General features: G+C 49.0%; 1 protein-coding gene across 8 annotated transcripts in view; it reads left to right on the forward strand.

The window, feature by feature from the left end:
* The first annotated feature begins 3,559 nt into the window (after nucleotides 1–3,559).
* PUM1 (pumilio RNA binding family member 1) overlaps nucleotides 3,560–27,808 on the forward strand; it is a 55,506-nt gene continuing 31,257 nt past the window's right edge. For 5 of the 8 annotated variants that reach the window (XM_082071404.1, XM_082071406.1, XM_082071407.1 and 2 more), the window contains exons 1-5: nucleotides 3,560–3,719; nucleotides 8,361–8,734; nucleotides 18,639–18,707; nucleotides 24,205–24,313; nucleotides 26,696–26,874. In XM_082071404.1, the coding sequence (XP_081927530.1) occupies nucleotides 8,372–8,734; nucleotides 18,639–18,707; nucleotides 24,205–24,313; nucleotides 26,696–26,874 (720 nt within the window). In that variant the 5' untranslated portion in view covers nucleotides 3,560–3,719; nucleotides 8,361–8,371. Of the gene's footprint in view, nucleotides 3,720–4,186; nucleotides 4,318–8,360; nucleotides 8,735–18,638; nucleotides 18,708–23,433; nucleotides 23,650–24,204; nucleotides 24,314–26,695; nucleotides 26,875–27,808 lie in introns of those variants that run through there. The other 3 variants (XM_082071405.1, XM_082071410.1, XM_082071411.1) reach the window with 3 other exon arrangements.

Below are 27,808 nucleotides of genomic sequence, written 5' to 3' on the forward strand. Positions count from 1 at the left end.
CCCTTTGATTCCTTAGCTGGGATGGGTGGTTCTCCAGTGGTCGCTGCCAGGTGGGACGTGCGGTGGCATCCCCAAGGGACATCCCACTCCTAGTGTCGCGTCGCCCCCGCAGTCCCCAGCCCCACCTCCCTAGATGATGCTCTTTCTGGTGCTCCCATCACCTCTGGTCGCAGCTGGAAGGTGACACGTGGGTGGGTGTTCGTTGGAAAGGCTGATGAAGGGGCAGGAACGTGGAGCCGGGCTCGGTCCCGCTCCTCGCTGCTGTCACACGTCTCAGCAGCCAGATCCAGGGGCAAAACCCACGCGGTTTAAAAACAAACAAGACTTTCCTTTTTCCTGGTTTATAGCTTCTGTCCGTTCTTTGTGTGGCTGCTTTTACTGTAGGTTTCTCAATTACCTTCTTGCTAATAGACTGTTATCAGTGGGCTGGCAGAGGGGCACTCGAAGATGCCAAAAACATTTCTCGCTGCCTGGTCCCTGGGGGAAGCACCTTCCTCACCCCATAGGAATGAGAAGGAGTCCTGTGTGTCCATTCTCAGCGTGGATTTAACCCACCCTGGATCCCATAAACCCCCCCTGGATTTGTCTGCGTTTCTGCAGGGCACTCTGCCGCCTGGCTCTGGCTGGCTGTCGGCGCTGGCTCTGCGAGCCGTGGCAAAGCGGCAGGACAGCGGGATGCGGAGGAGGCCCCGGCAGAGCTGCTTTCCACCCGTGGGGTGTGTGGCACAGCTTTGCCAGCCGCCTTCCTGCACACAGAAATAGCGAGATGTGCTGTTAATGACCCTCAAGGCATTGCCCAGAGTTCCCTGCTGGTTGTCCTCACACCCCGGAGCGGGGACCCTGTGTCAGGCTTGGTACAACAGCTGATGGGTGGGTGTTGCTTAAAAACTTTCATTTTAGGGGGGGTGTATTTTTGCAAGAAACAGCAACTTTCCAGCCAAAACGAAACTTTCAGACTTTCCTGTCATCAGGTGGGTCCGCAGCCAGAACTCCCTTCAGCTTGCCGCAACCGCAACATTTCACCAGCCGCTTTTCGACACTTTGGCTGCCGACTCCTGGAAACGTCTGCGTTGGGTTTCTCAGCGTGAGCGTGGAAACCTGTAGGCGAAAAGTGTCGGTGAAAACCACAGTTTTATCTGATCGCTGAAGGCTGCTGCAGAAACGGAGGGACGTTTCCCGTCTGGGGCTGCTGATGACGACAGGTCCAACCCGGAAAGCGTTTACGTGTGTGACCTGTATCTGCACACGTGGGACTGGGCTCTCGGGGGAAGGTCCCTGGGGAAGGTCCATGATTCGAGGTCTCTGGTTGTCTTTGTGAAGCAGCCGATGGAGCGATGGCGGGGTGAGCACACAGCCCGTGTTCACGAAAAACTACTAAAGCTGCCCAGCTGCAGGGCTGGTCATTTTTGTCTCAAGGCAACATGGTTTGATGACACATCATCCCAATGATGAAGCTGAATGATGTAGTTGGCTCCTAAAGCTTTTTGGTCAAGCCAGCACATTTTGAAAGTATCCTGCATCAATACCTCAGCAGGTTTTGGCTTGGTTTAGAAAGAAATCGAGTAATTCAGTGGATTCTGCGGGAGGGATGAAGGTGCTGGTGGTGGAACCCAAACTCCAACTCAGTCCCACAGCCACAGGGCTGCGTGTCCCCACATGCCGCTTCTCCGCGCCTTTCTTCCTCAACTGAATAAACTACTTACTGGTGTAAGTGGGTTTTAACCACTAATACTTCATCCACAGGAGGACTCCTTCCCTCCCCCTCTCATTATACCGGTATAAATGTAATTATCCCAGGTATAATTAACACAAACGGTGTTTCTGGTGTCAGCAAGCAGGCTGGGTGTGTGCTGCCAGCCGCTGCGGTGCAGCTGTTATCTCTGGCTCGCAGCGCAGGGTCAGCACTGCTCGGGACCCCCGTGCTCCGCCGGCACCGCAGCTCGGGGCCAGACGCCCCCCCCAGCGCCGTGGGGTGCCGAGGTTGCCGGTCTGCAGGCACAGCACCCCAAAATCCGGCCAGCAGAGGCAGGTAGGGACCTGCCAGCCCTCCTTCCCCCGGGCCGCGTGGTGAAGACGTGCTGTGGGAAAGAGCTCACGTTTCGCAGCCCAAATATTCGTCAGCTCGGAGTCAATGCTCATGCCTTGTATGAGCCTGGGATGTTCAGATGTTGCAGAATGCATTTAAAGAACAAGGGTGTCTGAACATATTTATTTGCTCTGTGCCAAGACAACACAGTTTCACCATTTGCAACTCTGCTATGCCATGAGGCTGGCCTTGCACACGCTGGCGGCGCTTTGGGGATGTTGCATGGTCCACCATGGCACGGCAGAGCCAGGTTTAGGGCTCTACCAGCTGGAAGGTGGAGAACTGATCCGGCCTTACTGCACAAGCGTGTTTCTGAGGCCATTTCCTTGTAGCATGGCAGTGCAGCTCGGCAGAATGAGCTGCATCTCCGTCAGGAACGCTTGCCAGGAGAACCTGCTGATGCTCCTATTGTGGTGAAAAGCCCAGAGGCAGCCAGACCTCGCCAACAGGAGCTGCTCGTTGTGCACGATCCGCGCTGCAGCCGTTCCTGGGGTGCTCGGGGCCTGGCAGGGCTGCATGGGAGCACAGCAGCGGAGTCCGTGCCCAGCGCCACGCACGCGTTCGGGCAGCGCGCTGCTGCGGCGCAGGCAGCCGAACCCAGTTTATCACAGCAGGGGTTTGCCTGGCAGCGGGTCAAACAAGCCACGCCGGTGCCGGCTGAAGGAAGCTTTGGGTGGCTGTACAAGGGTTGGCTTAAAAACCAGCATTGACCGCAAAAGCCTTTGTTAACTCTTTATTCTGGAGGCTCCCCAGCGTGCCTGGCCGGGGTGCTCAGCACGGCCCAGGCTGCAGCCGTGAGCTGTATTTCCGCAGGGTTTTGGAGGGGCCGGGGCGAGGCTCTGCTTCCCGCAAGCCCTGGCTGGGCTGCACGTTCTGCCGCTGGAAGAAGCAGCGTGTCAGCGGAGACACCCATCGCCCGGCAGCCCTTTGGGGAGCAAATGGGTGCCAGCCACACAGCTCGAGCTCTGCTGGATCAGGCTCTGCTCATGCTCTAACGACTGCGATAAACCAGGCTCGAAGTTACGTGTAGCACCTGAAACCGCAACCTGGCTGCTTCCCCCACAAAAGCCCAGACTTGAGGGGAACCTCCCGCCAGCCCCGCGCGGTCTGCGGGACCCCGCGCGCTGCCCAGGGCCCGTGGGACACCGCGGCCGCCACGCCGGGCCAGGCGCGTTCGCTCTCCCTGTGCGTGCGAGGGCATGTCCCGAGCCGCTTCCCTGCGCCGCCACCTCCCTCCTGTTCTTCACGCGTGGGTCGCTTGCTTGGCCAGGAGGAGAGAAAATATCGCGTGTGCGTGTCAAGCGCAGGCGCTGACTCCCCCCGGACACACGGGCCCAGCACCCGCAGCGGGAGGCGCACAAAGGCAGGAGCGGCCGCTCCCGGCCGCGCGGCCCCTTTAACATGGAGGTGTGACCGCAGAACTACCGCTCCCGGCGTGCGGCGCTGGCGGCGATGGCCGCCCCGCTCCGAGCGGGGCACGCTGGGCTCTGTAGTTTCCCCACCGCGCTGGCTTTGTGGGGAGAGGGAGTCCGGGAAAAGTGGGGGGAAAACACCCCAAAATTGTGCTTGGCTGCCGGCGCTGGGCTGGCGAAGGCGCGGAAGAGCCCGCGCTCCGCTGGGATTGCGCCTCTGGGTGGGTCTTCGTGCGCACAGGCCCGGGTGTCGGGGGCTTCGGGCGGGAGGTGGCGGCTCCCTGCGGCCTCCCCGCTACCCAGGGCCGGCCCGGGGGCTGGGGGTGCCCAGGGCCGGGGCGGCGGCAGGGGAGGCTCAACCCCAGCCCCGTTAGCCCGGGCAGCGCTGACGGCGGCAGCGTGAGACTGAGCGCGGCCTGTGCTCCGGCCCCGCCTGGGGAAGGGGCCACACTCAGCCTGAGGCCGCGGGCCCAACCCGGGCCTGGCCCCAACCCGGCCCGGGCCTGCCCGGAGAGCGGCGACCCCCGGGAAGGGCCGCGCGGGAGGGCGCCGGGCACGGCCTGACCCCTTCGGGCGCGCCAGGGCCGGCGCCGTGCGGGTCTGGGGGGGCGGAACGGGGCGCGGGGCCGCGGGCAAGGCCCGGCCCGGCCGGGGGAGCGGCGGCCCGCCGGCGCTTGGAGCGGCCTCGCCTTCCCGGCATGCAGCGCGGCGCCCGTCCCCGCCGCGCCGCCATGTTGTCGGAGTGAAAGGCAGGGGGAGAGGCAGGCGGCGAGCGGCCTGGGGGGGGCCGAGATCCGTCTTCATCCTACCGCTCCGCCCGTGAGTATCGGCACCGGACCGGGCCCCCGGCGCGCCGCGCACCTCCGCGGAGCCGCCGCTGGGGCCATATTGGTGGGGAGGGCGGGCGGAGCGGCGCCAGGCCGCCCCGAAGGCGAGCGGCGGTGGGGCGCTGCGCCCGGCTCTCCCGCCCGGCTCCTTGTCGGCGCTCGGGGGCCGGGGCCTGGCCCCTATTGTTAGCGGGGAGGGGGGCGCGGCGGGCCCCGGCCTCCCGTGCGCGGCTCCCCGGGCTCCCGCCGCCGCGCCCCGGCACGGAGGGGGGTGTTATTGTTGGGGGGGGCCCGCGGGTCCATCCCGGGCGGCGCCGGCGCCCCCCGCCCGCATCCCCCCGGGCCCGGCCCGCTGCGGGTTCCCCGCCCCGGGGTTCCGCTGCTGCCGGGGGGCCCGGCCCGGCCCGCCGGGAAGGGCCGAGGCCGCGCTTTGTTGCCCCGGGGGGCCCGGCCGGTGCTGCCCCGCGGTGGGGGGGGGTGGTTGTGTTTCCTTCGCACCCCCCGGCCCTGGGGGGTGTTCGGCGGGGCTGGGGGGTCGGTGTCCCCGGCAGGGAGAGGGTCGGTGCCTCGAAACGGGAGGGGAGGAAAATGCCGACGATACTTTCTGGTGTGCTGGGTGACCCTGGTGTTTTTGTTTTTGTATTTTTTTTTTTCCCCCTTGTTTTTATCTCGTTTTCATGTAATAACAGCATTTGGCCCTTTTTAGTTGCGAACTTGTGTTTTTAAGAGTTTGTCTCTTGCCCCAAACTAAGAAAGACTCTGTTGTTTTGTTTTTTTTTTTTGGTCAATGTTTAATAACTTTGTCCTGAGCAGAGATTTTATTCGACAGATCATGAGTAAGGAATTTCCTTTATTGAGAACGAGGGAGGTGGGGTAAGGGGTAGCATTTATATTACAGTGTTTTAATGCTGGTTTAAGCAATTATTTTGGTGATTGGTGCGCCCGCGTCCTGCTGCGTCTCCCCATGTTTTCAGGAAAACACAAGGTTTAGCCTTAAAAGTTCTGGTAGGCCACACGGCTCTTGAACAATGGCTGCGCTTAAATTTCCACTCTAACTTTCAAAAAAACCCCAAAAACCCCAAAGCCACCCGACCCAGACTCTCTTCTAGTTCATGGTTGAGCTCTTTGAAACGCAGATCTTGTGCTGACTTAATTTTTTGATATCGTCTGTTGTTTTTAGAGGAATACTGAATAGGAGCGGTGGAGCGCGGAGCTGCGCTCGCTGCGGATTAAAGCCGCCTTACTCGGCGCCGGCGCCGCTTGGGCTTAAAACTTGCTTGGAGGTGGTTCCGAAGTTTCTGTTGCTTGTGGAACATCCCATAGTCAAAAGGATTTTGCTTGTGATGATAACACGGTTTATTTACATGCTATGTTTTTATCAAGGGAAAGGGAAAATTGTCCTTTTTTGAGCATGCTGGAGCAGCGTAGAAGCCTTTGTTTGTAAATACATGACTCTTCCCAGCGAAGGGTTTATTTAGGTAAAGTTGATGATATATTTTTACGAAGAGTTTGGGAATGAAAAAGGTCCCGGTAGCCATTAGCGAGTCTTGCAGCTGCCGCTTCGCTCGTGAGCGTGCGTTGTGTAGGTGACTTCACATATTTCTGATGCTCCGTGCGCTTTGAATGACAGGATTCAGCTGTCCGCTACATTTAACACGGCATTTCTATAAAAACACGGCTTGGAACTAAACTTGAACTACCCAGAATGCTCCTTTTCCCTTTGCTCCCTTTCAAAATGTCGCCTTTGCCAAGTTTTTTTTCTCTCTCTCGTGTTGGAGCTGCCTTGTCTGGATCAGACGAAAGAGGAAGCGTCTGCGAGCAGCAGCCACTTGTGTGTAACTGCCTGGTAGCTCGACTGGGATTTTGTAGAGCCTCAAAACCCCCCCAAATTTTTATAGTGACACCGTTATTAACGATTGGTGTGCAGGTTAAATCAGAAATTAATTTGTGCTGGTGAAGAGCGCTGCCTTTTGAGGGAGCAAAGTGAGGTTGTGGCTGTGCAGGCGCCCACTCGTGATTCCTAGTAGTGGCATTTCCCCTGGAAACAGGGGCTTTTCACAGTGCAGGAATACTTGAAAGCTTTTGTGGATTCATAGTATCTTCCTGTACTTTTTTAAAGACTGCTCTGGGATAACTTGTAGCTTCTTTTAGTAGGGGCTGCTCAGATTTCATTGTCTGCCATTATTTTACACCCCAGCTTCGTGATGTATTTACTTTCTTACCTGTATTTACTTAATTATTTTCTTTCTTACTGCATAGAGAAGCTTTGTTAGTTCCTTTCGTGTTACTGAAGGATTTTGATAATGTTTATTAAAGAGAAACTAAAGGGAAAATACCAGTAATTAATAGTATTGTATTCTTAAAAATCAGTGAAGGTTTAGCAATACCAGGTGTTGTCAGAGAGTTTCATGGAGTGTTTGAGGAAGGTGGTGATTTCCAGCATTTTTGAAAAACGAATGAGTTGGTTCTGTGAAATGTTGTTGGTATCGAAGTTGTGACGGTCTTTGAATGTATAGAAAGCTTTGCAGAGCTGCTTGTTCATGTGGCCACGGAGGCTTTGCGTGTGTCAACAAATACATGTTGCATGTGCAGTGGAAAAGTCGTATCTCTGCAGCTTTTATAGTCATTTTCTTGTGAATATTAACACTGTTGTCAATGAGTGGGAAAACCTTGAGTAAATTTGATCAAAGACAAGATTTGGGGATTTTTGTGTGTGTGTCAACTTTCTCCACTGTTGGAAAATTATTGTAGTAGTTGAGTGTTGTTCCAAATTACTGTGAGGAGCAGAGAGGACATGGAGCCGCTTTTCAGGCCCCCAGAGCTGCTGTGGGGATCAGGGCCGGGGGTCACGGCCACCGAGGGACAACAGGAAGAACAAACCCCATGTCCATGCCGGTGTGCAGCTGTGGTGCGGCCACGGGGCTGCTCACCCTTCCCCACCCGTTCAGTCCTTGTACCTCTCTGGTGTTTGTGTTGCATTCAGGTAACTGAAGAAATAAACTAGCAGTGTGCTTAAGAAAATAATAATTCTGAGTCTACCACACCTTTAAAAACAAATTTGCTTTGTGTGTGTGCTGTGCATTGGCTTTAGCGTTACATAACGGGGGAGAACACACAGGTAATGTCTTATCAGCTGATAATATTGTCTTAAAACAACAAACCTGTGTGGTTTTGTGATGCTGGGATGCTATCAAAATATTTGAGGGGTTAGTGAACGAGTGAGTTGCTGTCAGCATAGTCTGCCTGTTGTCCTGCGGCAGATGATTTTGGGTGTAAGCGAAGTATTTGGGGTATTTCTGGTGTTGGGTGGTTTCTGGGACCGTCAGCTCTGGCTGCTCCGGCTCTGGAAGGTTCTGCCACAGGCTGGTTGGCTGCTCCTTCTCCAGGGCACCTCCTACCAAACCTGCTGGTGTGTGTTACCTTCTCATGGCCAAAGCCGCCTTCTGAGTTTGTAGGAAGAATGCACATTGTGTTTGGGACTTAATTAACTGTATAAGCAGCAATCTGGTATTTGAAGTTTGCATTTGAAAAGAAAAACCTGTTGCCTTGATGTTTTGCATGACTGAGTGAACACATCGTGGTGCAGCAGGACTTGGATATCGATTGAAGATCTGCCTTGTAATTTGTCAGGTGTAAACAAGCATGGCAGGCACTGATGGTGTAATTTGTGTTCCACTGGGTTTTTCGGAGGCTTTTTCTAGCAATCTTGGGTGGCAGCACTCCAGTCAGCGTCCTGTCCGTCACATAAATGGGCATTCTGATTTCAGCTTAATGGGCACCTTACATGAGTCTTGCATATACTGATAACACTTTGCAGCACAGAATATGTGAGATTTTTGGCTAGCGTGCATTTTCCTGTGATATTTCAGTTGCTAGGTTAATGGAGCAAATAACTACGTTAAAAGGAGTCAGATATGGCATCGTGAGGTTTCCCGAGTCGCAAGATGGGTGTGTTATTTAATATGTAAAGGCGAAGCTGTAAGGTTTTCACGTTTTCTTTCCCTGCTCTCTTTCTCACCATCTCTCCCCCCGTAGGTGTTGGTGGAATGAGCGTTGCGTGTGTTTTGAAGAGAAAAGCAGTACTCTGGCAGGACTCGTTCAGCCCCCACCTGAAGCAGCACGCTCAAGACACAGCTAATCCCACCATGCCTGTCGTATTGACATCTGGAACAGGGTCCCAGGCTCAGGCACAGCCGCCCGCAAACCAGGCGCTGGCGGCGGGGACGCACGCCAGCCCCGTCCCCGGCTCCATCGGCGTGGCGGGCCGCTCCCAGGACGACGCCATGGTGGATTATTTCTTCCAGAGGCAGCATGGTGAGCAGCTTGGGGGAGGAGGAAGCGGTGGAGGCGGCTATAATAACAGCAAACATCGCTGGCCCACTGGGGATAACATTCATGCAGAGCATCAGGTAAAGACAAAAAAAAGTTCTCTGTTTCCAAACTCAACATGTAAACGCGTCGGGTTCATGATAGATGCTTTTAATGACACCTTTTAAAGCTTGAGCTGGTTATTGTGCAGTTGGAATGGCAACAGTTGTACTTTCTGTTTTCTCTTTTCAGGATTGCGGTGCTTTGGTAGCTATGAGCTGCAACGTTCTGCTCTTGAGGGTGTTGAAATCCTGTTGCGCTCTCTGTGACAGTCAAATGCATGTTTGCAAAATTTATCATTCCCTTTATTGATTTTTTTATGTGTGAACCAGTGTAGCAGTGACTGGAGCTGCTTTTCAAATCTGTTGCTGTAGTTAAATAATTCTTATGTAATGGTATTACAAAACTGCCAATGCATGTAGGTTGGGCTTTTACCATTCCAATATTGAGAAACACAGTTCTGGAAGTCGCTGGTAATGTATTTTCCTGTGTTTCTTTGCTTGTTTGTTTTGGGGTTTATGGGTTTGGGTTTTTCTGGTTATAACTGGGAGGGGAAGGAGCTATTTATGTGCTTAGCTGAGCGGAGAAGAGAACAGCCTTAATGTCATGAAATGGTGCTTTTAGAAACACAGCTAACTTCTTACGACGAGGTAACGTTTCTGAAAGGGTAGCGGGCCAAACCGCGTCGCCGTAGTAGCGTTTACTCGACATCTCTTCAGTTGCATTGTCAGATGTGCTGGAGTTAAATGAGTCCATGACTCACTCCGGCTTGCTGTCTGTGACCTGTAAGTAACTCGGCGAAGAAAATGTGCTTCCTCTGCTAAGGGAGCAGAACTGGAGTGTAAGCACATTTTAAAAGCAAACGATGCCCACAAATATTGTCGGAGCAGCAACCACAAAGCTTTTGCAAGCTTCTGAATAGCTCCTCCCTCTAGTTTTTCAAATAATAGCCAACAAGCTCTTCAGCTTGATTTTTCTTCTGTAACTTCTTGAATTAAATGATACTAAGAAACGGTCCACTTAATGAAAGGAAAACTCATTAGCTTATACTAGTTTAAATGAACTTTTAGAAAATAACACTTGTACTCTTCAGAGGCAGAATATGTCTGAGAAAGTTGTATGGACAAAACATACCTGCAGGGCTAAGCTCACAAGGTTGTGTGTGATGCTTTCTCTGTTTTTCCCCTCAAGAAATACCCACCATTATATAGTTAATGTTGGGACCTTACCCGTTCTAGTTCCTGGTGGTTTTCACATCGGGTACAAGGTATTTGTCACGTGGCGTGGGTGTTCTGCATTCGGTACACGTCTTCAAACCAATCCTCATGTTTCGTTTCTTCAAAGCCAGCTCTGAGATGGGCAGTAACGCTTTTCTCGTGTCTCTCATTTGATGCCGTGCACTCCAGTGATTGCTGAGCAGTTCTGTCTGTGTTTATTGCTTCAGCCTTTCTTGGGTGCCCCTTTTTCTGTGGTTCTCTGTTTGCCTCAGGGTTTTACTCATGGGAAACAGAATGTGGGATATATGTAATCCCAGTACTGCCTTTTCTTTTGATTTTTTTGGCCACCTCTGCATCTCCTTCTTAAATTATAAATTCCTTGGAGCGAGAACTAGTCTTATGCATACAAAATGGTTTAATTCACTTTGGGCTTAGCTGAGGTAGAATTGAATTTGTCCTGCAAGAACAGAAGTGGAAGGAAGTGCTGGGACGCGCAGAGAAGGGAATGGTTAGGGGTGTCTGCTAAGTCTCACTTGCTTATGGATACACTTGTATTACTGCACTTTGGATTTTCAGCTTCCAAAGGTAATGCAGGGAGGGCCCTTGCCTCGTTGCCTTGAAGACTGGTTAGGAAACTCAGTAGCTAAAAGATAATGGAAACTTGGAAAAAAATAATTACAGGGTAATATAGGTTAATGCCTGCCTAGAGCTTGGGAGGTCGTAATTAAAGGTAGAGGGATTTTTTTAATTGTTGAATCCCAGTTTCTTCTTGGTTCCACGTGTAGACAGACATCTATCTCTGGTGCTAATACTCCAGTGATTTTTTTACCAAATGATAGCATTTCATTATGTGTTATTAAATAGCGTTGAGCGTTGTGAGAACTGAACTGACGGGATCCTTTCTTTTTCCTTTTTCCTGGTGCTGGCTGTTCCTCCTTCGTACTCGGAGCAGCAGCTCTGAGGACCGAGCTGTGAATGCTTTAGTCGGGCTGACTTCAGACAGTCTCTCTGCCCCCCAGGATGCACATGGTGTCCTCCTGCTGCAGACAGCAGCTTCTTTTTGTATTTTACCTAGAAACTTTCTTTTCCCTTTGCATTTTTCCCTTCTCTCCCAGAAGCTGGAGGGATATGCAAGTGTTGATGTAAAATTAAGCAATTACAGATGCTACTGTCATTTTGCATATTTAGGTATCAAAAATAAGCCATCCACACAAACAGCATATACGATAAATTCCTCTTCATTGTAGACACTGAAGTAGTGGTAAAATTGGCCTTTTTATTTTCTGGACTGGAACCTCTGAACTCCTGAGCAAACTGCAGCTGTCTGCAGCTACAAATACTTAACGCCAGACTTTACATGGCAGACACTTGATCAGCCAGGTCTTGACTGCAAAGCGTAGTCTTTTTTTATCCACAAAAGGCAGCGAGATTGTCCATGTCCACCAGCAATTCTAAGATTAAAACCAAAGAGGTGTAGGCTGTTGTTTGTCTACGATGCCCGATTGCTCTTCAGACTGTTTGTGCAGTTCTGATAGCTGCACTGGGGTGTTTGCTCGCTGTTTATCCTGCAAAAAATGGGTCGAGATCAGAACCTCACTTGGAGTAGGTGAGTGAAGAGGTACGAGATGACTCCTGCTGAGGAATGGCCTGGGTTGGATTTGTGTTGGTTGCGTATCTCGTTACAAATCCAAACAGCCACCCACTGCTCCTGAGGGGAATGAAAAAGCAGTCGAGGTATCAGTCAAGGAGACGTTATCGACACTGAGCAAGTTTGTAGGAAAACTGGGCAGGTTTTTGTGGATGGGGTCTCTTGCGGCTTGTGCGCACACGTATGTTCTTGAGCTGGCGAAGACAGAGCATCGCTGGTGGCGGTCCCCTCGGAATTACACTGAATAGACACGCTCAGACTGTCTGGGTTGCAGTTAGGCTAATATGGGAGTTGCTTAGTAGAAGCAAATGATTTTAGGGATTTACTTTCTTTGAGAGCATGTTTAATTAATAATTTGAGACAATAGAACTCTGCAGGGATCGGCTTGTTGAATGTGGGGAATTTTTCACATACAGTTGGTGAAGAATAGTGAGAGCAACAGGGCCGGGACTGGGTTTTATACTCAGTTTTGCCTTTTGGCAGCGTGACCGTGCAACTTCTGAACTGGGAACCTGCATTCAAGTGGAGACAGAAGGTAATTCTGGCAGCTGCCCTTTCTAGAGCTGTTGTCTAGGCTGGAGTTGAAGGCACGGAGCGAGTCCTTCACCGTGTGCGCCGCGTGATAGAGCACGTGGCTTTGTTCTTGAAGATCGTTTGCTGATGTATGTTTCCTTCAGTCTGTTGAATTTTCGTGGGTACTTCCTTGTCACGGTGAGTTGGTTGACATGGAAATGGCTGTGCTGACTTAATACCCAGATAATTTAGAACAGAATACCTTGCTGGAAGGTAATGTCTAGTTTGGCTGCTTTGTTTCGCAGAGGTTTCTCTATAGCAAAGGGGATATCTTGGGGAAGAGGAATTGGAACATTTAAATTAGTTTTTAGCTTTGCATTGCCCTTTGAAAATTCCTCCTGAGATAGAAGGAGCACGCGTAAATTGGCTAAGTTGGATAATTAAAATCGGGTACTGGAGAATCCTTTTCTTGTACAGGGGAGAAAAACCACTTCGAGACCTTCAGAAAGTGATTTTAAGAATGTTTCCTCTGAATCTGTAGGGGTGGGAGTGAAAGGAATCCAGTAATCCAGTATTTTGCAAGTTTGCACCCCAGCAACGTTGTGCCCAAGACATCGCAGGGTAACCTAAATTCCACATTAATAAAGCACTTCCCTTGGTGAATAAAATCTGAGGAAAACCATAATTAGCTAACGAAGCTGAGCCACTCAGAAAGGTGGCCTTTCTTGCATTTATTTCTGTACCCTGAATCATTAATCACCTTGGCTAAATGCCATGTGAAGCATTAGCCAATCTGAAATTTCGATAGCTTCTTGCTTCCAGTGCTAATGGTAGTAGCAGTTCTAATGATGAATCCTTTACTACAAAAATAGTAGTTAAACCACCTAATCCTGTCTAATACTTGTGACTTCACATTCTTTCTTTACCAGCTATTGTTATAGGAGAGGACTAAAAATAGTGCAGTAATCAGTTGATGGAATGACATATTTTAACCCTGGATCTAGATGATGGTGCAGGCCTGTTGTTGACAGTGTGCGGTGCTTTGCTTATTGTCGGCTGGTAAATAGTCTTTTTCTCTCTACTAGATCCTATATATATATATGTGTATGTGTGCACTCAGGGTAGATGTTTTTTAAATAAAGTGCTATATGAGCTGTTCGAACAAGACAAACACCATCAGTCTCCCACAGCTGAGTAGGTGGCACTTGTTTCCATCTGGAATTTGTAAACCTTTGGTTAATTTAAAAAAACTTTAACAACTTGTGAGTATATAAATTGAGTCCTACAAAGTATTTAGGCTTTTTCACCTGCCATTTTTTTCCCCCTCCGTTCTAAGGATGTTTGATTCAGGCAGCAGCCTGAATGTTTTTAATGTTTCTTGTTCTTTCCTGCCTCAATCCCAGCTGAGGGAGCTGGGGCTCTGGAGCTGGAGGAGAGGAGACTGAGGGGTGACCTCATTCATGTTCACAGATATCTAAAGGGTGAGTGTCAGGAGGATGGAGCCAGGCTCTTCTCGGTGACAACCAGTGACAGGACAAGGGGCAGGGGGTTCAAACTGGAACACAGGAGGTTCCACTTAAATTTGAGAAGAAACTTGTTGGGGGTGAGGGTGGCAGAGCCTGGCCCAGGCTGCCCAGGGGGTTGTGGAGTCTCCTTCTGTGCAGACATTCCAACCCCCTGGACACCTTCCTGTGTAACCTCAGCTGGGTGTTCCTGCTCCATGGGGGGATTGCACTGGATGAGCTTTCCAGGGCCCTTCAACCCCTGACACTCTGGGATTCTGTTCTCATAGTAACATTGCCCCTTTTTTTTGAGCAGTAATCCCACTGCAATGTCCCTGTGCAAACTGGAGGCTGAGAAGCAGCATTCTAGTTTGCTTCGGTTACCCCATTTAACATAATTGGCTTAATAGAAACAGATAGTTTAAACCCTCTTCAGTCGCTGTTACTGCTAGTAAATGCATATATTTAATCTGTTTAATGTTGTCCAACCTCAAAAAATAAAACTCACAAACCCTCAGGCTCAGGGTGCGCTTCCAGAGACAGGATTTTTACATCATTGGCTGGAATATTTCTCAGCTGCTTTTTGTCCAAAGGATTTTCTAGGTTGTTTGCTTCTTTTTTCACCTGTATGTTTGGCTTTCTGTATTTTCCGTGGTTTAATTCCACTTGTTCTTTTTCTTACTGGGAAACATCACTTGAAAGAAAAAATCCTTTGTGGTAAAGAGTGAAATTTAGCCTGTGATAGTTTTGCTGTGTGTCTGCCTGGGGGAATATCAGTTCTACATAAATGAGGATTCCTTAATATATAAGACTAGTGTACAATCCCCGGAGACACCTGCAGACCATGAAATGTGATGCATTATTACACTTTGAATTTATATGTAAAGGTCATATTAGCAACTGTATTTGCTTAATATAAGGTGCAGTATTAGCACTGATTATTTACAGTAATATTTACTTAAAATTACAGTTCAGCTACTTCGGTAGCTATCAGTTTAGGAAAAAACCTTTGGATTATTCTAGAATAAAAAAAGATGATACTGAAAATCCAGAAGGTAAATATATGTTGCTCTCCTGTTAATTTGTCAGGTCCTTCAAATCCCTGTTTGGGAATTGTAAGGACAGTTCAGGGCCCTGGCTCTGTTAATTTAACTGACAGCACAATTCCTTTTGACAAGTGCCAGTTTGCCCCCTGGGCCTTGTTGTTTGTTGGGTTAAAATTAACCGGAGTTTTCAGTCCCAGCAGCCCTGTGTGTCCTGGCAGGTTCTCATCTTCACTGGTCCTTACTGGGGGCACACTGGTGCTTGTGCAGGTTTCCCTGCTCATCCTTGGCTGCGTTGTGGCTTTTTAGCACTGGGGCATCTGCCCCTCTTTGGGATGATCCTGCTCTCCGTGAGTTGTTCCCTCTCTCATGGGTGATATAGATCCTTGGTGATGCTCGGATGATCGCTTGAGTCTCCTTTGCTCTTCTATAAGCGCTTCCAAAACCTGTAAATACTGGCTGTATCTGTGACAGAGTGTGTTTCGGGCGGCTCAGAGGCAGGAAAAGTGTCTCGCCTGGGTTTGTGGTGTGGTAGATGAGCAGGAGCACAGAACATCATTGCTTTATTTCTGGTATAGCTGTATAAATACAGGAGCGTCCCAGATACAGACAAGGACTGACACCTGTGTGACTTTGGGACCAGGAAAGCGTTTGCTCCCGCGTTGCTGCCGTTGAGTTCTGCAATGGCGAGGCCCTCTAATCTTGTTCATATTCAAAAGAGTGTAAGTGTTGTGTGTGAGGTGACTGCCTGACATAAGCTGTGTGCAGCTCGAGAGCTTGGAAAACCCACAGTGAATACCTTTGATGTGGAGTTACCAAGAAACTCTTGTGCTGCACGGGGGGTTGAGTTTGGAGAGTGACCACTTGACCTAAAGAGAGATGGGTTTGTGTTGCGATGGGCAGCGGGTGAGAGCAGAAAGTGTTCCGTGTGTGTCTAAAACAGGCGGTGGGGATCCACGATTGAAACTTGGAAAGGCCTCTGTAGCCTCAGTCTGTGTGCGGCCAAGAATTTTTATTCAGGAGACTGAAAATAAGATTTGGAGGGTTGACCTAGAGTGACTGCGTAATGAGTAATACAGCTGGCTCTCGCTTTATCGCACGTTTTTCAGAGCAAAGGTGAAAATTGGTTAAGAGGGCTTTGGAGAGGCTGCACTGACCTTGGCCCCGGCGAAGCGCAGCAGCCCGCTGGGGTTTACTCCAGTTTCTTGGTGCGCTGGACAAATCCACTTTCTGCGAAGGCAGGAAATTATTTCTGAGTCAGTGAGTGGCTGTAAACTGGAGTGTTACACTGACATACATTCATATATTAGCGTGCATGGAAATTACTCTTCTTGAATGAAATTCTCATTAATTTTGGTGGGATTTACGTAATTCCTGAGCAGCATTTGATGTGAAGGGGAGGAATGTTTTTGTGCAGTCAAGTTGTTTTGTTAACTCCCGCTCAGTAGCAGTGGTGCTGATGCGCGGAGCCTCGGTTTTGTTAAGCAGGCTTCGGACAGCACCGTGCTGGGTTGTGCCTTGTCAGAAGGGAGGAGCGTTCTCCACGGAGGACTGGGAGGTCTGTCGGTGCCGCGCGGGGTTGCGCACTCCACGTTTGCTTTGCTGGGGGAGTCTGAAGCGGCGGTGCCTGGGAGCAGGAGTCAGGTCTGGTTGGATCACTGGTGAGCGGCTCAGACTGCAGCTGACCCGCCTGCCTGCGCTTCCCCGTGTTGCTCCACATCACCTCTTCCTCCCAGGAGCCAGGTTGTCATGTCGGAGCCAGACGTCAGGGCATCGCTTCCCCCAGCAGCCGATTTATCTTGGCGTTGTCTTCTGGATTTCTTTCAAAACTCTGGCTCGGTGGTGAACCAGATTTTATGGTAATCACATCTCGTTGACGTTAGCGCTCATCTGTGAAGAAGTTCTTTCTCTGTGGACCTCCTTGTTTCTAGTGTTGCCACCATCGTGACTCTGCTCTGCGTGTCTGTTATGGGTCAGTGATAGTTGACAGGAATTAGACCCCAATGAAGTTGTAGACTGTATCATTTAATGACCATTCCAGAGTCTTACCTGCCTTTTGGAATGCTAAGGTGTAGGAGGTCATGACTTTGGCTTTATGCTCTGCTGTTTCAGAAGCCATTTGTTCTTCTTTCAAAGGAAATGAAGGAGCCCTGTGATATTTGTGCACACTTGTAAGAAAATGAGGTGAAGAGGTGTTGTGATTTAATATTATACAAGTGGGGAAATTTTGGGTACGGTCTTTGTCAATTGAATAATAAACTGGCCTGTATTACAAACAAATAGATACAGTGATTGATTCGAGGTTCCCATAGCACAGATCCACCTTTGGGGGTTGATTTGCTTTGGCGAAGTTGGGGGACACGCAGTAAGCAGCCTCTGCTTTTCCTGGGTCAGTGCACATTGCTTTAGCAGTGAGAGTAACAAACACCACCTCCTGAACCTCTGTGGGGAGTTTCTCCGTTCCTCACATGTCTCATTGAAATAGGAATTTGCTGCTGTTCAGTCTTTGTGGCTCAGCACGTCTGGGGGCTGCAGCACTTTCCATGAGTTCAGCCTGAAATGCTCCATGGAAGAATTTGGTCTGAGTTGTGTCGCACAGGAGGCCGCCGAGATGTCTCAGCAGGTGACGGTGCAGGAAAGTCTGTGCTGTGGTTTCTGGAAGGTGGAGTCTTGTTTTCACTCTGCTCCTGGCTGATGCGATAAGTGTCGCTGCAGAAGGTGGCAAGACTGAGGCATAACTGAAAATAACTTTGAACTGACATGCAGTAATAAGAGGTTATCTTATTTTTAAACTGTGATTCCAAGTGACTGACCGTTGAGGATTGGTGAATTACATAAATATCTATTAGATAATTTAACAATATTTTACTAAGCTCGTCTTAAAATACTAATGAAGTGTCATCACAGCCAAGTCTTGACTTGGTTCTGCTGGCAGTAGAGGCAGGATTGTGGGAGTCAGGGCCAGGGTGAGCGTGGTGCACCTGCGGGTGGTGCCGCTCGCAGGCAGGCTGCTGCGGGAGCATCTCAGCCCCTTTGGGGGGGTGTGGGGGTTGGTTTTTGTTGGTTTGTTTTCTCCTATAAATCACCACCAAGTGTTACTGGGTTCCTTCCCTTGACCCAGAGGAGGCTGCACCCAGATCAGCTGCTCAGCGCGTGTCCTGCAAGGTGCCTGTACGGGACGCAGTGAATAGAGCATGTGGGTTACTCATAAATAGGTGTTTTATAAACTATTGCCCCTGCTCTAGCAAAAAGGTGCATCAGATCTGTTGGGCTGCAGGGTTGTGTAAACCTGGAGTAGGTGTGTAGTATTGCTGATGTGTTTGCGGCTGCTGTAATAAGCTGTCGGAGGAGGCAATAACTTCTGAATCCTGGCACGTGGTTCAACTTCTGTGCTTTGTCCTCAGGTCCATAGTCGGGTGTTTTTTCTTTGTTTCTGCCCATGTGCTCCATGGCTGCATCTGTAGGGACTTGCCTGGGTCGGATTTCAGAGTGAAAATTAGATGTAGTGTTTTCTTGCGTGTTCAACATATCTGAGTTACTTAGCTAACAGTTTCAGCTTGCTGTTTTTTTCCCGTTTTAATTGAATCTAATTGATCTTAAGGCGTTGCTTGTATGTAACTTGAGTATTGTACAAGAGTCTTTACTTGATTTTCACCTGAACGGAAATAATGCCGATTCTCTCGCTTATGCACTGACTCTGTCACCTGAAATCGTGCAACTTGCTGTGCAATATTGTTCTCTGCAATACACGTAGTAAAGTTGGCTGTGTTAGACTTTGTGTGTCTTCAAAGTAATTGCTAGTTTTGCCATTTTTGTGTGTGTATAAATCCAACACTCTTAATTGTTGTAGGTTCTGGGAGTCTTAAAGGTAAGTCATCTTTTGGAGATCAGTACCCTTGTTACATGCTGTAATATGGAGTGTAGCTCTCAGTCTGTATCAGAAAAAATGCTGTAAACTGTGATTATCATGAAAAAAAAGACAAGCATTTCCTCATAAGTTTTTCTTACCCATGTATGAATAGGTGCGTTCCATGGATGAACTGAATCATGATTTTCAAGCGCTTGCTCTGGAAGGACGGGCCATGGGAGAGGTAAGCGAAAGGCCTGGAGAAAAAAGCGGGTGTTTTGGGGGAGGAGGAAAAGAAGTAACAGTTTATTGAGGTTGTTGGAATGATTCTGAACTTGAGAGGTCTCCATTGTGACTGTGAAGCTTGTGTGTGTGTGTGTGTGTGTGTGTGTGCGTTTGTGCTTTAACAACATAAAAACCTGTCAGGCTGGAATACATCTTAGTAGGAGGAACAGCTAAGCCCTCCACCTGTTGTATCATCAAACAGGAAAATGGTGCTTGCAAAAGAACAGTTAGAAATATGTCTTGTGACAAGTGTTAGAATACTTGTAGCGTGTTTATTTTGGGATCCAGTGATCTCAGACCCCAGAATGTTGTGGGTTTAGTTGTCTGGCATTGTCTGCTGCTCTGTTTCCACTCCTGGCCACCTTTTGATTCTTGTCGTGAAGCGCAGGGCTGTATCAGGGCTGAAGGCACCAAGTGCTCCGGACAGGTCAGAGCGCTGAGCAGGGAGCGCCAGATAACGGGCCCTTCGGTTCCAACTCCACAGAAACCCAGCGAGTGTTTAGTCCCACGGCGCAGATTTGGGGGAGACGGCCGTTGGGTTTCTTTGAAAAGGAGAACTTGCCTGTTTTTAGGGTGTCTTGAAAGAATAGCGAGTTGCTGTAGTTGGCTGTGTCAGATTCCTCAACGTTGCATGTAAATGCTTCTTTTCCTTGACTTATTCCCTTTTCCTTTGTAGTCATTCCCTTCAGACACTTGTGGAAGAACAAAGAGGAGAAAATCGTGTCCTGTAGGAGGATATTAATGAGCAGCAGGACAGCTTGATATATAGGTCTTGTTTTGGACAGCCTTCCTTTCTGCATTCTCGTCTGTCAAGTTCAGACTGGTTTATTTTCTCCCTGTTTAGACCATCCTATCTCTGTGACCTAGTTCATGAGCCAGGTTTAAAAAAAACAACCCTAAAACCCCCAAAAATATTGTTTTGGAGAAAAGAGCAAAGCAGCACTATTGTGTGGTGGCTTCACCCCAAGGTGAAACACCCCGGGGAATCGATGGTGTTGCAGCTCAGCTTCTCTCATCTCCTTTCCTTCCTTCTCTGGAAGATCATAATACTGAGTTGTAGTTTAATTTGGCAGTACTCGATAGGAAAAATCTCTTTTTCTCTAGGGTGTATTAGCCCACATTGAGACTATTGACTAAGAGTAGATAAAACTGATTTGCAAAGGAGAAAACATGACATTAAAAATCCATCTAAAGCTGCTGAGAACCAGCTGATGCGTGTCAATATGAAGCATGCCGGCGGAATGACGGGGGTGTCAATGTTCTCTGAATATTATTTTTTAACGCCTCGCTTGGGCAAGACGCTCATGTTCAGATATAGAGCGCACAGGCTCTTTGGAAGCCCGGTAAGAGTCACACAGCACTTGTTTGGTACGTAACGTGGCATTAGGTCATGTCAGCTCAAATGCCTGAAGCCATTCCTAAATACGCTGATTTTTACCAACTCCTAGTTTATTCATCCGTTTCTTGAGAGAAGTGAATTTGGGTTTGGTTTTTTGGGGGCTGTGAGGTTTCCCTTCCAATGACTCACTCCTTTTTTTCCCCCTTCTTGTAACTGTGATGCAGAAAGTTTTGGCGCTCGGATCCTCTCATCACCGGGCTTTCCACATACTGGAATGTGTGTGTTTTTCTAGGAAAAGTGACATTTCACCCTTCTCTTGAAGCTTAGACACTATTTCTTGTTTTTTCTTGGGGGTTTTTCTCCTTCAATCTCACACTTTCCTTTCTTTAGCCATTGAATTTTCTCTGTATTTCCCCAGGGTATTTCAGAATAGATCCAGCTGGCCGGTGTAAGGAGCTGTGTAAACTGAGATCCCTGCGGGGTGTGTATTGGCTTTCAGGGCCGTGTTCTTCAAGTCCAGCTTTGATTTTGTGCAGCGTGAGCTGCCCTAGTGAGGCACTGGCAGTTCCTCCGCTGCTGCTGGAACGTGAAGGAAACTCATGGAGAAAAGTCAACGTACTAAGGAAAGAAAAGTCTGAAGTAAATGAGGAAAAGAGCAAATTCAACTTGTATTTTTTTATCTTGTGTCTTCTGAGCCTTACCTGCAGAAGTGTCAATAATCCACTTTGGCCGAACAATAGAATTGCTACAACCCCCCGGTTGGTTGTGGCAGAGCTCGTGAGCATCAAACGCTGACGTGACCCGCGGTTCCCCTGTCCGTGCGTCCCCTCGACGTCCCGCTTGGGTCCCGGAGCAGCCCTGCCCTCCAGTGACCGGCGCTTTGTTGTGAGCAGAGTTGTTGTGACGCTGGGCCGGGGTGTCTGGTTAAAAAACCTCAAACCAAAATCCAAGCAAAACAAAAGAAAAAAAGATGCTAAAGCCCTTCACATGACTCCCTGCTAATGATGTTCTCATAAACTTATGATTCATTGGCAGCTGGGCTGGGGAGTATTGACAGTTTGGAATAATGTTTCTGCTCAGAGTGTTGAGAGTGTGTGTTTTTTATTGTATTTCTTTTCCAGCGCTAGCAGCTCTAGAAAGGGGAGACTTGAAGCCCCGTGTGTGCAGCCTGATGGTGCCACAGCAGCTTCACTGGCACGTCAGGACGGCTCCGGGCAAGGTCTGCGAGCGCCGGGACCCGGAGGAGCTGAGCAGGACGCACCGGGGGCTGTTGTGCCCATGCTGGCGGCTGCCGAGGGGCAGCTCACTGCTCAGCTTTCCCCACTGTATTCCCAGTAATGTGATATCGCCCCGTTTTTTGTGCTCTCAGACCCTCCTAGGAGCCGGTTTAACGCCCTGAGCCGGCAGAGAGCTGCGTGTTCTTTGTTAGGGCAGAGCAAAGCTCTTCTTGCAGCAGCTGTACAGCTGCCCGTGGCACTTAAGCTCGGCATGCTCGATGTGTGCTCAGCCTCCCTATCTTGTTTGGTTTTTAGATGGCAACATTTTTTAGGGTAGATAACATCTTAGTGTTTGTAAACCCGCAGTGCTGCCCAAATGTGACTTGTAAATACGTGCTCTGCCTTCTCCTACCTGTTGCTGCAGATAAACCGAGTTCTCCAGCTGCACAGATGGCGGCTTTTATCTTCATATTTTCCTTGTCTGAAGGGCATCAGTTTACTTAATTTGTCTAATTCGTAATCCCATCTCAGTGGGATCTGGATGCACGAGCTCCGTACTTGGGGATTGTAGAATTGCTCCTGTTGATGTGTAAGTCGTCCCCTCCCCTCCTCCCCGCTCTACTAAATTGAATATTGGCCTAACTCTGTAAGTCCCCTGTAAGAGGGCTTAGAAGGATTATTTTCATATTATATAGGGTCAATTTTAATAAAAACTCGGGAACAGGTCAGCTAGTCCAGTTCTAAACTGCTGCATGTTCTGAAATTTCCAACCTGAAGAACTGGGTGATGTTCGCTTAAAATAATTTTAGGTTGGTTTTTTTTCATTGCAACTGACAACTTTCCCTGAGGAAAAATTAATCACGTTGACGGCCTGTTGCATAATTCAGGAGGGATGATGGCTGCGCGCTCAGCCTCCCGGTTGGGTTGGAGCAGCGCGTGGCGGAACAAGGGGCTGCGCTGGATGAGCTGCTGAGGTCCCTTCCAGTCCCTGACGTTCTGGGATTCTGTGACCGCACGACACCTGGTGTCCTGCGCCGTGAGGTGTTGGCAAAGAAGTGTTTGGTTGCAGGTAAAATCTTGTTTAATCAGTCCGTATCGCTTTCTTCTTCAAAATTCCTTGAGATGGAATAAGGAGGAAAGTAGTTATTTTTATGGGGTGGCAGCAACAGGACCGAAAAAGCTGCATTTTAAGAAATATGGGGATGATAGAGGCTTAAAGAAATTGTAACACACCTGATGTGTGTTTGTGTCTATAAACATTGTTTATGTCTATAAACACGCTGGCTTGGCGTTCACCTCCTTGTCGTCACCCGCGGAGCAGATGGAGGAGCAGGTTAGTCTGGGTTTGGAGATGAGTCTTGCTGGTGGGAGTCGCTCGTCCCTGCAGTTGTCTGGAGTTATTTTCGGATCACATCAAAGGGGAGCGTGGCGCAAGCTCTCCCGCTTTTGTCGCTCGGCGGAGGATCACGAGCAGCCCTGCGCTGTGGTGACGATGCCATAAGGCACCAGCACGTCTCTGAAAAGTGAGTGACATGCCGATACCTCACGGTATCTCTTGGTTGTGGAGAAGGAGCAGCCGGGGAAACACTGTTTTCTACTCAGTGGTTTGAGAGTTAAAAGAACAAGTTGAGTCTTGTCCTCTTGGTAGGAAGAAGACAATAAAAAGCCAGAGGTGGCTTAGCGCTTGCATTAAAATACTGAGGAAGACCAAAGCTTGGTGTTTCCGTACTGAAAAACTTCTGATACTCGAGGTCCGAGTTTTGACCGAATATTTGACTGCAGGGAATGGAAGGAGAGATGTCGCAGACACTCTTTTGCTGTACCCTTGAATTTGCACGTCTGCCGATGGAGTACAGAGTTATCAACGCTTGTGATGTATAGAGACAGCCACTAATCTGATGATTCTTGTTTGTTCTATGGTAATTTCAAACAGATGCAAGTACTTGTTAATCTTCCAGTTCCTTTAGTTTTATTCCAAGTTCAGCAGGCAAGGCTCGTTTATTTGGTTAATTTGCTCTGAATGTACTGTTGCTTCCCGTCTGAATCGCATACATCTCATTCAGCCTGAAGATTTAATTTGGAGATTGTAGGCTTGACACGTAAGGCACTTAAGCAGGGCTGGAAATTTCCCTCGCCATATGTAGATGCCACACGGCAGGTGTTTCCTCGGTGAAGCTGCTATTTTCAAAATACTTCTGCTAAACAGGGCTCGCCGTTCTTTCTGCCGCCTCACGATCTACGGGACAATCTTGTTTGGATTCATTCAAGCCAAAGATGACTTTCTGCCTGGTTCTCAGCCCATCACCTCTTTCTTTCCATCGGTAGGAGCAACACGCGCGTGGCAGGTGCGGTGGCCCAGAACCCTTCACTCTTATTAGTGTTCACAAATAACCTCGGTAGCATGGAGGGTCCTCAGCAGTCGTTCAATAGCGCCAGGTGGGAGCTCCTGGCACCTCTGGGGCTGTTCTGGCCCCGCCAGCATCACAACCTTGGGGTCCGAAGGCGGGAATATGTGCTGGGGCCGTTCAGAGCCTTCCTCGCCGCTCAGGTCACGATAACGTTGTGGTCAGAACAGGCTCTTTTCTGCTGATATTCTTCTTCCAAGTAGCGCTCTCACCAGGAGGCTGGAGAATGTCGATGTGTGTGTGTGCTGACGTGTGTGGGTTCATAAAGCCTTGAAGAATGGCAGAGGATTGCTGAGACTGAATCATTATCTCAGTTGCTGTATGGCTTTCACCCTAGGAGAACATAAATATTTTGATTATAAAGCACGTATCAGTTTGTGTTTAATGATTGATTCATGTTTAGAAGGGAGACGCTTATGGTTTATGTTTGCATTTTATACTTATTTTAATCATGCTTTGTTTTTTGTTGTGTTTTTTGTTTTGTTTTAATTGCAGCAGCTGTTGCCGGGTAAAAAGTTTTGGGAATCTGATGATTCCAGCAAAGATGGACCAAAAGGGATATTTCTGGGAGATCAGTGGAGAGACAGTGCTTGGGGAACATCAGGTAGCTCAACTATTTACTTGATTTAGTTGGGGTTGAATACAGAAATGTAATAGAAAACAATTAGAAAAACCCGCATTGTTTTGTGATAGAGTTAAAAGATGTCCATAGTTACAAGAACATTTTCTAATGTGAACGTGTGTACCCGTGTGTTTATCTGCTTAAGATTTTAGATGCCATTGAGATCTTGATTTAAACTTCCTGCTGTATTTTCTGCCCTGGGTTGGATTACTTGAACAAACACAAAACAACCCCAGAACTTTTTAACTACTAAACCAACCAACCAAAACCCAGCAACATTCAATTGAAAAAAAGACAAAAAAGTGTTGTTTTAAATTAGTAGTGTTGAAATTTATCTGCCAAGAATTTTGATCTTGGGTCAGAGACGATCCCTTATTCTGGAGTGGAGCGGAGGGTGTTCAGGTTGGTTTTAGCTAAATGGCAAAAAATGGCGTGCATGTGCTGAATTTGAAATGCTAACCTTTTACTTTTCGTTTTCTGTGCTTTCTGTATGTAACAAATATGCTCCTTAAACCCCGCTGAGCATCTTGTGCAGTTTCCAAACGACTGCGCGGAGCTGCAGCTCCAGGGGAGATGGGATTTAGAGCAACTGCTCCGTCGGCTGGGGTTTCCTGCTGAAAACATCCCTTAGTAGAGAAAAGGCTTTGGGATAGTTGCAAGGGCAGTTTTTTATTATTTAAATTTCAAACTGGCTGTGAAGAGGGGATAAAGCTGCTCAGAATTGCGCTGGATGTCGCAGCCTGGCTGGGTGCCGGGCAGGCTTTGGGAAGCAGCTGCATCCCGTGGATCTGCATCCCGGCTCTCCTCACCAGCACCTTTATTAGTACCAGCTGAACTTGAGGGAGGGTTTAAGGGCTGAGCCAGACCCTGCACAGCAAGAGCTGAGGAGAATTCCTGCTTTGCTGTGTCTGTGGGGCGGGTTCCATCCAGCAGACAGGCAGGGTAGACATGGGGCAGGAGCCTCCTACACCGCCCGATCTCCATGAGTCAACGCCCTTCATCTCAGCTGCTTTGTTTATTTTCAATCAGTCCTCTGCACCTTAGGAGCCTCTGTTCCCCAACCATGGCCCGAACCGCTGTCTGTGAGTCAGGGATGTCAGAGTTTCCCTTTTGCTCAGCTCACATGAAGAGAATGGCCCTGGGCTGAGTAGTTGCTCAAGGTCTCTGCCCTGGAGCAGGGAGCACAGCTTGGAGGTGTCCCTGGCCAGACTTGTTCCGTGGCCCGTGGAACAGGTCTGGTTTTCTGTAAGATGCCCTCCGCCCCACCTGTTTTCCTTTGTGTCCACTCTGCACTGCAGACCCTCATGCGGCTTTGCTTCTCCACTACTGCACATTGAAGTTGCTGGTTTAAAGGCAGAACCGCTGGAAGGAGCAGCCCTGGCTGGTGCTGCCCGCCCTTCTCTCCCATCCCGCTGGTACCAGTAGCTGTGGAGCGGTGCAGTGAGACCCACTGCTGGGAATCGCTCTGGGTTACAACTACCTTTTGTCAGTTCTTTGTTAACTTTATCCTGGAAAAATCTCCCCAGTCCACTTCACTTTGTGGCCACAGAGAAGCTCGTGCAGTCTCGGGGGAGAAGGCAGGAAAGTGTAGCCAGAAGCAACAACAGAATTACTTCTCCCGCCAGCTTATAAGGCAGCTACAGTACCAATATCATTGCCTGTCCCTTCCACCGTCCCCGGCAGCTGCTGGATGTGTGCCTGGTATTTCTGACTCACTGACTATTGCCAGGAGCAGAGAAATCTGTCCCTTTGCTCCTTGGGGACGCAGGGTCCCCTCTGCCCAGCCAGCGGTGTGTGCAGAGCTCGGAAGGACCTGGAGACAGCTGGCTCTGGTGTGGCTGGATCGCAGACCCTCACGCTGCAGGGGTGAGAAAGGGCTGGGGGTGAGAGAAGAAGCAGAAATGAAGTTCTCATAAACTTTTTCTTGAGGACGTAGCAGCTGAGAGAATCTCTGGTCGTGACACGGATATGCCAGTTCACATGGCCAAGAAAGCGAATGTGGGCTGGTTTAACAGTAGGATGTTTCAAAGGACAAACCAAGACTGATGTATTTTCACTGTACTAATGTGAGAGTTTTACTAAAACTGAAAAGTAGAGCTTTGTTTTTTTAATTGCAACCTTTACTTGGACTTCACATTTCTGAAATTTTATGATTTTAGGCTCTAAGTGTAGTTATTGCTTGTAGGCTTACAGATAATAATATTTTAAAAAGTGAGAAAGCCATTCTGCTTTTTCTGCTGGACATCATCAGAGTCCAAAAGTTGGCACTTCTTAGTACAATTAAGACCCTAGAAAGTATGTAATGACTTGCCTTCTTTGAATAGTTGGATCTACTGATAAGAATGACCCATGTTTTCGTTCCAGATCACTCTGTTTCCCAGCCCATTATGGTTCAGAGAAGACCTGGTCAGGGGTTTCATGTGAATAGCGAAGTCAACTCGGTGCTGTCCCCCCGCTCAGAGAGTGGCGGGCTTGGCGTTAGCATGGTGGAGTACGTGTTGAGCTCGTCTCCAGGAGACTCCTGCCTAAGGAAAGGAGGATTTGTAAGTCTGCCTGATTCTAACATTTGAGTTCCCATCATGTTCTTTTCTCCATTTGCTGCTTGGTTTGTCCTTCGTTAATCCATTCCTAAAGGCAGATGTTTCTTTATTTGCTCTTAGTTCAGCTATCTGTTGTAAAACGGGTCAGCTAGCAGAATAACTGTTGTTCTTGACTTGAGGGACGTGGTGTGGGAGATGGATGTGACGGTTGCTGACGTTCCCAGGTTCTTCAGCAGCAATAACACCTCATCTAAGCTTGTTGTTGGGAAAAGTATGCAAATATTCCTGTGGTTTTTGAATGAGCGTGTGGCTGCTTTGTTGCTGGCTGAGAACAAAAAGCTCCGTGTAACGACGCTAGAGATGTAACGTAGCTAGAACAGCCATGGGGCTGGGGAGCGCTTCCGGGGTATCATTGCCCATGGAGAGATGGAGCTGTCCTGTGCTCTGTGGGTGGGGAAGGGTGCAGAGGTGCTGCTGCCTCCGATTTAAGGATGCGAGAGGCATAATCAAGGCCCATCCCTGTAGGAGAAATTGGCCACATCTCAGCTCTACCTCATCGGCCCAGCGCCGGATCAGGAATTGTTGGAACACATAAAAGCCGAGTAGGTTTGTTACTGTTGTGCTGCTGTGCTTATCTGTGGGTTGGCTTCATTCATCCTTATTTTGGTCCCTCATTAGTGGGCACCTGATAACCTCGTTGAACCCTGAGCCTGAGCAAGATGATTTTTGAGACATGAACAATCAGTGGAAGGAGCCAATTTATCACCCAGATTGGGGTTAGAGGTGTCTCCTGCAGCACCGTCCTCAGGAGCCCGTTCTGAGACAGAGGGGCTCCCTGGTGAATAACACACAGTGTGTGAGTGAGAATTGGGCTCCAAATCCATATTTGTGATTGGCAGTTCCAAGTCTGCTCTTTAAATTGAAGAAACACAGAAGC

This window comes from Streptopelia decaocto (genome assembly GCF_964273445.1).
Source record: "Streptopelia decaocto genome assembly, chromosome: 23".
Classification (NCBI taxonomy): Eukaryota; Metazoa; Chordata; class Aves; order Columbiformes; family Columbidae; genus Streptopelia; species Streptopelia decaocto.